Source organism: Morone saxatilis, unplaced genomic scaffold, assembly GCF_004916995.1.
Source record: "Morone saxatilis isolate NCDOM2014 unplaced genomic scaffold, NCSU_SB_2.0 Contig1, whole genome shotgun sequence".
NCBI lineage: Eukaryota > Metazoa > Chordata > Actinopteri > Moronidae > Morone > Morone saxatilis.
Window position 1 is genome coordinate 1,522,946 of NW_023339651.1, and position 11,099 is coordinate 1,534,044.

General features: G+C 39.6%; 1 protein-coding gene across 1 annotated transcript in view; it reads right to left on the bottom strand.

The window, feature by feature from the left end:
• The window catches only part of aatkb (apoptosis-associated tyrosine kinase b), a 27,527-nt gene that overhangs the window by 9,348 nt on the left and 7,080 nt on the right, over nucleotides 1-11,099 (bottom strand). The window contains exons 3-8 of the mRNA XM_035668936.1: nucleotides 9,163-9,337; nucleotides 3,874-3,953; nucleotides 3,092-3,210; nucleotides 2,328-2,415; nucleotides 1,051-1,184; nucleotides 488-572 (exon numbers count right to left, since the gene is read on the bottom strand). Of these exons, the coding sequence (XP_035524829.1) occupies nucleotides 488-572; nucleotides 1,051-1,184; nucleotides 2,328-2,415; nucleotides 3,092-3,210; nucleotides 3,874-3,953; nucleotides 9,163-9,337 (681 nt within the window). The remainder of the gene's footprint in view (nucleotides 1-487; nucleotides 573-1,050; nucleotides 1,185-2,327; nucleotides 2,416-3,091; nucleotides 3,211-3,873; nucleotides 3,954-9,162; nucleotides 9,338-11,099) is intronic.

Genomic DNA, 11,099 nt, shown 5'->3' on the forward strand with positions numbered 1-11,099 from the left:
AACAAACAATCCACATTAAGCATTTTAACATTTAATTCTGACTAAAAGTATTACTCTTTCACAATAACAGATTAATGTATTTTCTTTGTTGTTAAAAATCTTCCCTTATTACATTTAATATTCTAAAACAAGTGAAGTGAATTATGGCAAATTAAAATCTGTGAAATCTTTTAAAATTCACTTTGGTGGAGTAAATGCTAGATCTTTGTGTAGACGCATAGCAACTGAGAGATTTAGATAGTAACAAGCTTAGCTCACTGTTTCCTTAATTCATTCATGCACTCATTCACTCAGTGTTTGCCTGCTTATGGTTGTTATGTGGCATGGCGTTGTCTACAGATAACAAACTGTACCAGGATCACTTGCTTCTATGTTACTGTATTTATTAATTTATTCAAATCCGCCAAATAATCTGAACAAATTATATAATTTACTGTATGATAATATATATGATGATACTGTTTATGTTTTTTTCTGATAAACAGACCTTGTATTTGGTGTGGGACAGACCATAATCTCCGATCTTCACTGAGACATTAGCAGACAACAAGCAGTTCCTCAAAGCCAGGTCACTGGTAACAAACAGGGGTGGTGGGGGGGGAGGAGGGGGTAAACAGCTGTTACAGCTCTTCATTATTCATAAATATACAAAACAAGACCAGGACATTGCAGGAGGGTCATATTACTTGAGGCACAAAAATAAAGTCATGCATGCAAAAGCACTAACTCATTGCAAGATTAAATAATTAATCTTTTAAAATTGGCCTAGTTTAACACTCCTATGCAACACATATCAACATCAACTCCTGTCTCTGAAAAAGGTTCTGCAGACTAAATAGATGTTTGAGTTGTTCTGGAGATGAGGGGTCACCGCCTGCAACAAAATCACTGATGCTGGAGTCTGTAAGGAGCACTCAGGCAGCACCAGGATATTGTTCCAGGAAGCAACCGAGAAGCAAAAGGCAGATTTTACTGACCACAGCAACATACTGACTTGGCCTGGTACTGTAATTTTGACGTGTGTGATATTTAATAGAAACTGCTGGCTACCTGTGTGTGAAGTTGTGCTTGTGCATGTGCAAAAGTCCTGAGGCAATGTCACAAGCCATCCGTTGAAGAATCAAGGGCTCTGGGGTCATGGTTTCTGCGGTCCTGCAGCTTCGGAGGTAACCCTTCACATCCCCCTGGACAGAGTAGAGAAAAATAGAAGTTCTGTATGTTGTAACCTCTGACCACTGGAGGGCAGTCTTGTCATTGTACTTAATGGGACCAAGAGTCACCCATTTCTTGTTCAGTCATTTAAATCTGGCTTGGTAATATAATCTGGAATCCTGCATGGAAGTGCAACAGATGAACTAACAAACTTGGTGTCCTCGGGTTTATACCCACAATTAAAATGTGTTGGACGAACAAACCAATCTGCCCATCTGTGGGAATTATTGTTGTATTTGGACTAAAATTGTCTCCTTGACAGAGCCTTTATCCTCTTCTGTCTTTCTAATTACACTAAATTATATAGGTTATGGTTGGTTATCATTGGTTCTGCTGTTTAACTATAAAAAAAATCCAAAATTATATATTTAATTTGAGCAATATATTTAAAATGAGCAATCATCAATTTAACTCACTTAAACTTTGAAGCTAATTAAAAATCGGCATATGTAAAGAGGCAGGAAGCCAGTTCTTAGTTTGTTCTTCCTCAATTATTTGCTTACTTCAGTATCACCACAAATATCATATATACACATATATCCATGTTAAATCTATTGGACTAATCAATTCTTTGGAGCTGATGGTGGATTTTAGGCTGCAGTTTGAGTGGTACAAGTGTAGCATGACTTATTGGTAACTTCGGGATCGCCTGCCAAACATTTGCAGCGGCTGCCAAGAATGTTTTACTGCCAAAAGTAATTAGCAAGAAAATCCCATAAACTACATATTACAAAAAGTTTTTAATCCATTTAATGTACTGAACGGGATATAATGCAGACTTTGAATTGAAAGCAAAGGCCAAAAGACTTGACAGGGGCTTTCATAAACTACAGTACATATCTCATACTGTTATGTCAATACACTTTATTCACCAAATATAGTACAGCCTAAAAATACTTTAACAGCAAAGTCACATTTACGCCACAGCAGTTTTATTACAATATCAAAATTCTTAAATGAAATGACAGATTTCCAAGAGGGGAACACAGCAGGGTTGTGACAGCACTTTCACAATCATTCACATGGCATTTGATGTGTATTAAGTTCTTGTTGTTTTTTTTACACATACTCTAAGCTGTTCTCCCTACAGATGGCCTGTAGGTTTAGATACTCACCAGTGGACAAAACTCCATCACCAGCAGGTATGGAGTGACCTCAGTGCATTGGGCCAAACACTGCACCAGAGCATGGTGCTGGAGGGTACTGGAGAACAGAAGAGGACAAAAGCATAAGATCATGGCATCGTACAGAAAGTGACACATAATAGTTCTATGGCATTCTTAGACACCCACACTGACATATATTAAGTATAAATATGTTACAAATGATTCCATTATTATATACCAATTCTAAAGAATACATTAAAGTCCCCCTCCACTCGTAAATATGTTTTTCTTCTTGTTCCTACAGTTGGATGTTTGATCTTCACTGTGCAGAATGATATATGAGTTTGGCACTAAAAGGATGTTTTCATCTGCTGAAAGTGAAAGTTTCTCTGTGCTCATTGAACATTTTAAGGGGCGGAGCCTACGTGTATGATATGTGACATCACAAATATCAAACCTGGTACAGTACACAAAGCCACCAGTTGGAGAAGATGTTGAACTGAAACAAGGATTTTTTATAGTTCCTGAAGCACCCTGACAACAGCAATATGAGCTTATTCAATTTTAAATATGAATCTGCACAGTACTCAGCTATCAGATTAATGTAGAGAAGTTAAAACATCTCCCATAATGGCAATACTCAAGTACAGTTCCACCACCTTAAAAGTGATAGTACTTACAGTACTTAAGTAAATGTATGTGTTACCTTACCATGACAGACAGACAGACAGACAGACAGACAGACATTCAGCCAGAAAGAAGTAAATGTGTACCGGTAAGGCTGTGCTTCCTCCAGGAAATGCATCTGGTCCTGCACACTGGCGCTGGCTTTGAGTTCCTTAACCACCACTTGGGTGGTGTTTAGACCTGCATTCACCTCCCCCAGCAGAACCTGAAACAGAACAGATAGAGACATATACGCGCAGGGAAGACAGATACGCAGACAGACATTTACCCCCAAACAAACCCATTAAGCGTGTGTGACCAGACAGACAAAAAGAGATGAAGCAGTCATGCAGGGGTTCAGCGAAGAGGATTCAAAGACAGTGAAGAGACAGAAAAATGCAGACAAACACACATGCAGATGGACATACCCAGTCAAGGTACACAAGGATGGAGATGATGGATGTGTATTCATGAGTGGAAAAATGGAAGAGAAACAGACAGAAGGGGAGAGAACAAGAGAGAACGACAACAACATGTTATCTGGTTGTAAATACACGATACAACACCACATGGTTCAGCCTGCAGTGGCTATTACTTTTAAAATTTTACCAGCATAAAATTTCTTCTTGAGGGCTAAGTCTATCTCTTCTGGGACAGGCTGACATCAAAGGCACGAGGATCAGACTGGCATTACACACTCAGACATTACAGGTAACTCGGTGTGTCTGCCATTTTTAAGTGACTCCATTCTAAACGTGTCTGGGATCACAGCAAAGACTAACTGCCATGATGTGAGTGAGACTCACTGATGCTGCAGGGACAGCAAGGGGCGACTGTCGAAACCACCAGCAGGAAGTTATAAAGATTGAAGTGTGAGAAGTGGGCTTACCTTCCCGAACCAGCCATTTCCAATCTCTTTCAGGTAGAGAAGACTATGGCGGCTAAGATCTGAAGATTTCAGGAGCTGGACTGGAGGAAAAGAAGAGAAAGGAAAAGGTGTTAGAGTGACGGATAATCCTCCACCAGCAGACCCTGTTTACTACAGATCACATTAACATTACAACTAACCATATTAATGTTTTTCTGAAATGTGTATTTGTTCTACCGTTCCAGCAATTTGTTCCCATTAATTTCCACACGATATGAAATTAAACAATATTAGCAAACTCTTGAAACTTGCTTGAGTTGTTTCATCTATCTTACTGAAGAGCAAGTCTGCATTAATTTGATCAACTTTACACTAGAATAATGATGTAATGGCATCAAGTCTTTTCAAATAATTCCACATTTAAGTGGCATTATACAACAATAATAAAACACTGACACATATTAATGCAGTATTGATTGTTTACTCTGATGGATTACACAACTCAAGGAAGCATTGCTATTAGCAATGCTAATCGATTTTCATTCCATATGAAAATGGGTGAAAACCAATGGATGCTTGGAACAAAATAAAAAGATATAATCTATATAAAGAAAAAAGACTGTTATTATAATATTAACTACAACTGTATAACATACATTTGAAAACAGTCCAAAAATATCACGTATACATGATTTGGACTTTATTTGACTAAACCAGCTTTGAAAAGTTTGTTAAAAGGCTGATCATTAGTTATATAAAAAAAGTAAACTTTCATTAAAAAAAGCTTCAATTAGATTTGCTTTCCTTCTATATTCTTTCACTTGTAGTTTCATTGTCAGTACTACATCAACCAGTTTTTGCTGCTTAAAAAAAATCAGGAGACTTTTTTGCATCATAGACTAAAGTGGAGACCAACCTTCATCATTGTTAGCAATGTTTTCACTAGTGTCATATGAAACAGCCATTAGGGGGTGAGCAGGAATAAAAAGACGCACAATACACATTACATGTGTCCTGCAACATTTCATCAAACAACAAAAAACATTTTAATACATTGCATACAATGCAGGCTGGAATGTAAGCTAACATGTTCCTTTAGAAAGGCATTGTTCAACTCATCATTTTAAGTCATAATGCAGTTACAAAGTAAGACAAATTCAAGACAGAAAGTTCTGAAATCATTCTGAGAATAGCTAGAAATTTAAAGTTGGCTTGACATGAAATGGATGAACTTATATTATGCACTTATATTAGGTTATTGATAAAAGACTATCGAGTCATTTATAATATGATGTTGGGACTAAAACTAGGTTTTATTAAAGATAGATAGATGAAGATATAAAATGTCCTCACTTATAAGGAAGGAACTAATAGACTGAAAGAATTAGTCTAGTTTATTAAAAGAGTAAAAAATACATTTAAATCATATAAAACATATGTAACATGCCAGAACGCACCATATCCAGGTTCTTAAGTGGCCTCTGAAGAATCCATCCTCTGTCCGATTATTAACCTTTTTTAAAATGAAATAGCCGAACATGCCAGTGGATGTTGCCCATGGTCTCTGAGTAAACAAACGGATCTCCACTCTTAAGTCTTATTCTATATTGAGCCGAATGTGGCACCAAGCTGTCTGACTGTCCTGCAACCCCCTGATGCATCTCTGTCAGCATCCCCTGATGACCCGAGTCCTTCCTGCCTGTCGAACACGCCCGACCACCCCGTCCCAGCTCAGCCAAATGAAACGGGACTGATGGCAACATCCCCCCCCCTGCCCCTCCATCTCTCACCCCTCACCATCTATCCCTTTCTTTCTCTCTGTGTCTCCCACGATGACACTCAGATTCTGGGTGACAGTCAGATCTTTGTGGTGTTGTCGTCCCCCTCCAGACCGCCACACAGTCCAGTCACTGTGTGGAGGCCATATTGGACACCCCTGTCTCTTTCCCCAGACTGGTCATTCCTTACACCCACTCACGCTCTCTCTGGCCCAAAGCAGAATAACCTCCATTGTCTGGCTGCTTAGGGCAGCATGGCACCAGTTAGGACCGGTTAGTACGCACACACTGGGGCTATTATCCACCAGCTCCATGACATAGGGACTGAGTTTTGGCGAACTCGGTGGCAAGCAATGGGTCCCACCTACTCCATCATTTTAACCTCAAATATTCATAATGCAGATGGAACAATGAGGGGAGGAGGATACATATGGGAGAAAAAACTAAATCATCAAAGACTGTACTATAATATTTATTATCTTTGTTTCTCAGTAGGACGATTAAAAAGAATGAAATTTGGTAGAAACATAAGCGATAGGTCAGGGAACAAGTCTTTAGTGGGCTTTGTTTATTGTAACATAGGGGGTTTTCAACATTTTCACTTTTTGTTTCACGAACTACTTCACTCACAAAGAATCTACATAGTCCATGTTTGTCTGTCACTTTATTGCAGCCTTGGAAGGAGTATACAGTCACTCTGTGCTTTCTAATTTTTATTTCACTTTCATTTTTTTTATAAGAAAATGAAAATATCCTGATTACCCCTGCTAAGTTCTCAGATCTCTTTATAGCCAGTACACTAACTCAATTTCCATTCGACAGCACTGTCTGGTCTTTTCTAAGCTGTGTGCTGCTGAGCATCTACCTCTGAAGAATGTGTCTAGCTTAATTGCTATAGTAGCCAGGAAGTCTTTAGGAGGGAGATGCACAGCGGCTGAATCACTCAGAGCCTAATGGAATTCCCATTATGCTCTTCCAGTCCAGTGCATCCCAGTCCAGTCTCTGCTGAGGTGCTGAGCTGTAATGCTGTCCATGGACAATCATTTAAATTCACTTGTGACATTTGGCTGTTCTTGCTGTGTAACTGGAGTGGAAGTGGTAGCATGGTGGATTTAGAGGTCGATGTATGTGAAAGTGTCTGTTATATACGGATGTGTGGAAATTGTGTGTGTATACATGAAAACTTTTCTGCTCAGATTACTTTTTGTGTGTGTTTTTCACGTCTGAGTGGGTGTGAGCACCATTAGTCCTCGCAGTGCAGCCTGCAGCACAGTACAGCTGCGTCAGGGCGGGTCCTGCATGGGGACCGGGCCACAGACTGAGCCAAGCTCTTACAGTACTGGTGTCTCATTAGGAACTCCACCTATCCACATAGTCCTTTGACAGGCCCACTGCACAGCAGGATGACAGAGGAGATGGGAACATTGGCTGAGAGTAGACTTTCTCATAGCTGCTAAATACTTAAACTCCACATCAACCTCAGCTCTCAAGAATCATTAGAGATTTGAAATCTGAGACCTGCACCTACACAAGACCTCTTTTAAATCAATTTCTCAAAAATCTTAATAACTGCTCTTACTGTGCTCTTTTCTAGTCGTCTATACTTCCATTTATTCTGTTACTAAAACTTTGGTTATTTCGTTTTAATATTTTATCACCCTGTAAAGCACTTTCAACTGCATTTGTATAAAGTGGTGGTATACAAATAAACTTCAACTTGAACTAAGACAGTTGAAAAGAAGACAGAAGACAGCAAATAGTGGGCTAACAAAAATAAGATGACTTATAAGAAAGTATTGTGGATCCATTTAAACCATTCCATTTCTAATTAAAAACTAAAATCAATTTCCCTTCATGATGTCACTGGGTGAGGCAGTCCTGAGGGTGTCGTAATGAATCTCTGACCTCTGCCACTGTTGTTATACCATATGGTTTCTGTTATTCACAGAAGAAAAAGCACATGTTAAAGGGCCAGTTTACCCAAATCACAGAACATAGTTACACTTTGCCCAAGGGGTATCAAGTAGAGTTGTTTCGATACCAATACCAATCAAATTCCTCTGATACTGCGTAAAATCCGGTATTGGCCAGTGCGCTTGTCTGTGCACTGATCTAATACCAAATCATTTATCTACTTCCAAGCAGTGTCCCGTTTGCCATTTTTTCCACAGAATAGTAAAGTCCCTTCTCTGACTCTGATTCTGACAAAGGATTTAACATAAGCCAGGGCACACAACAATGACAGCAATCATACTAGTTTATTAAAAATCAATAATATATATGGTTTTTTTTTATTGGCCGATACACAAAGTAGTATCAGTATTGGTATCAGGAAGGAAATAATGGTATTGTAAAACCAAGCCACGCAGATTTTCATGGTTTTCTGTGCCGGGGTTTTGAGATATCCACCTCTGAAACAATTCAATTCAATGCATTGAATAAATCTCAAAACTTCAAAATCAAATCAATCTGGCTAGATACCACTAAGAGTAAGTTAGAAAGTATATTTTTGATATATTATTGTTTGCCCCTTCATACACTGCCTACGGGTCAATTTAATTCTATTTGAGCTTTGATGGATGCTGATCGCTGAGATAACTGCGTGGGCATGACCCATTAAGTCTCACCACACTCTCCAGTGTCATAAGTTTATCAGGCAGCATCAGCCCATTAACACACAACAAGGACCATTGTCACATAGCAGCAGGAAGAGAGAAAGAGAGCGACAGTGCGAATGAGGAATATTCTCACTGGGGTTTTGTGCTCTCGCATGCCTGACATTCCAACAAGCAGCAGTGTAGGCTGGCCGCCTGGACGTTATTATGCAACGGGCAGATGTTTGTGGGAGAGAGTGAAAGTTAAAGAGCACAGAGTTCATTCTGTGGGGACCTGCAGTGAGGGATTGTGGGATAGGTGGAGGCCCAGCTGAACGAGGCCAGCATCAGGGCGGTGTTCACTCCGGGGACTAACGCCAGATACACAGTTCTCCCTGCTCTTACACCCTTGAAATGTACTTGCATGTGTAAGGCTCTGGCACTCTTACAACGCCATTGCAAGGTTTGCATCAGTTTGCAGCAAATGACTGAAGGCGTAAATTACGAGGCACTGACAAGACGTCAGAAATTGTATCATGATTGGACATTCTTTGACCACCCATTCATCTTATATTTTATCCCTTTCTACAGCTGGGAAAGCGTGTAAATCTTTTTAAATGTTGTGTGGGGATTTCAAAGATATGCTGGTAATTGAATTTGAGCACCAAGTTTAACCTCTTGAGCACTCAATTTTCACTCAAAATATCCCTGTATGAGCCTTTAAAGGACTCCATGTTTGCAAATACCGAAATTTTGTCAGTGAATGTGAATGATTTTGTTCTTATTTCCCCAAACCTTCCACCTGATTGTCTTTCTTTGGAAACTTTGGGAACTTTCAATTTCTGTGGGTTTATTAGTTGCTTTGCTCAAACATGAGTTTGTTTACAGTAGACAGAGCCACAGGTGGAACTATAAGGGGTTAAAGTGAACTGAGTCACCTGATCGAGCAGGTTGCTTCGCGACCGGCAGGGACACCTCGGTGAGTGGCAGGATGTAGACGTCCGGGCTGCCCTGGGAGGCCGGCGAGGCCAAGGTGGACATGTCTGCATGATACTCCTCCCCATCCACATTCTTGAATTCCTGGAAAACACAAATACACAAAGAGGTCAAAGGTCATGCAAAGGAACAGGTTGCTTACATTACAATGACAACCGGTTGGGTTACTTGTAAGGTCACAAATGTGAAGCAACTGGGACAAAAATTGGAAAGAAACCTCACAAACATGCCCTAAAGTGCCTTTAGGGGAATTTAGATCATATAATGTTTGCATATATTACATAGAAATATGTAATATATACTGTATGTAGAAAGAGATAGAATATGTTATGTTAAAACATCATCAAAAAATTGATGATGTTTTGGCTCGACCACTGAGGCAGAAATGAGATAAACAGAGCCAAGCTTTCCTGGCCCGGTTCACTGTTTCTCTGAGCTGTTTGTGAGACCGATTGGAACATCACAGTGTAAACAAAGCCAGTCTGATTTATCCAGAGATTATTTGTACTAAGATTACATGTATCTCAATCCTCTACTTCGCAATTAAGCCTGATAATTTTAGTGCTGAGATGCTTTCTGGACGCTTGCAGAGCAAAGCCTGAAGAGAAGAGCTTCTGTGACTCACTCTCACTCAGCAAGAATGTTTTTTTTTTTTTTAATACATTTGGCTATATATCTGATCCAGCTCTCGGCCTGACAGTCCCCAAATGGCAACAAGCTGGAGATTGATTAATGAGTTTTTACAACTCCGAGAGGCAAAGAGAGAGTAGTGTTTGCACAAGAGACCTTGAGAGCCTGATCACACTCTCATCGCAGGCAACAGAGATCTTCTAATATGGATTAACCATTTTTTTGTATTTGAAACTGTGAACAAAAGAGATCCACATCTGTTAAGAATTTTGAGAGTAACTGCTCTGAAATGAATTACCAAGAAGTGTCAAAAACATGTCCATTTAATGAATCTACGCCAAGTTATCAAAATAAAATAAAGAATACCATTTTGAAGCCTAGAGTTTGGTGTTATTTTGGAGCCAGAAGTGCCCATATTTGGACGAGAGGGTGGAGCTAGGGAGGGTACTATGCTATGCCTCTATCCTGGTTGGATCTGACTGAGAACACGAGGACATGCCATGGTTGCCACGCCCTATAGTATACCCTGCTTTATTGTCTATTTTACTCTAAATGGGGCCATAATTTACTAAATGAACATCANNTCATCAGGAAACTGTTTACTGTGCCCATAAATCAACTGAGAAGCTCTACACACTGGCTGGAGCATCTTTCACGAAGTAAAAAAACTATTCTTCTTCTAATATTAAACAATGCTTTTTTTCACTAAAATTACTATTTATTCAAACCTAAAGCTAACTAACTCAGAATCACATTATCATTAAAACGATTGGGACAGGAGCCGCAGCACTCTCTAAAGGCCAAAAGGAATACTTACTCATACATTTCCATATCATTACTGTTCAAAAACAAGGTTGCTTGGCTTAAGACTAACATTTAATGATTAGCATTTTGATGTAATAATGTGTAAAGAAATAAACAAATAGAACATTCTAGTTTTGGAAAATCCCTTTGAACGACACTGCAGGTTCTAGTGGGCTTTTTATGAGTTTTCTCTGTTAGTGTTACATTGAGGCCTGAGCTGGATGAACACTGAGGAGCCCCTGAAAGATTCCTTCTGTCTGTCGAACGTGGAGACACATCGCAGGATGAAGCAGAGGACGAAAGAGAGGAGGGAGTTGGCTGTATCCACGGACCGGATGTCAGAATAAAAGTCCCTTAGTTGAGAGCTAGAGAGCAGCGGGGTCCCAACACTGGAAAAATGTGACCTTCTGTAGCCCTCTGCAACACCCACACAAACACACACACA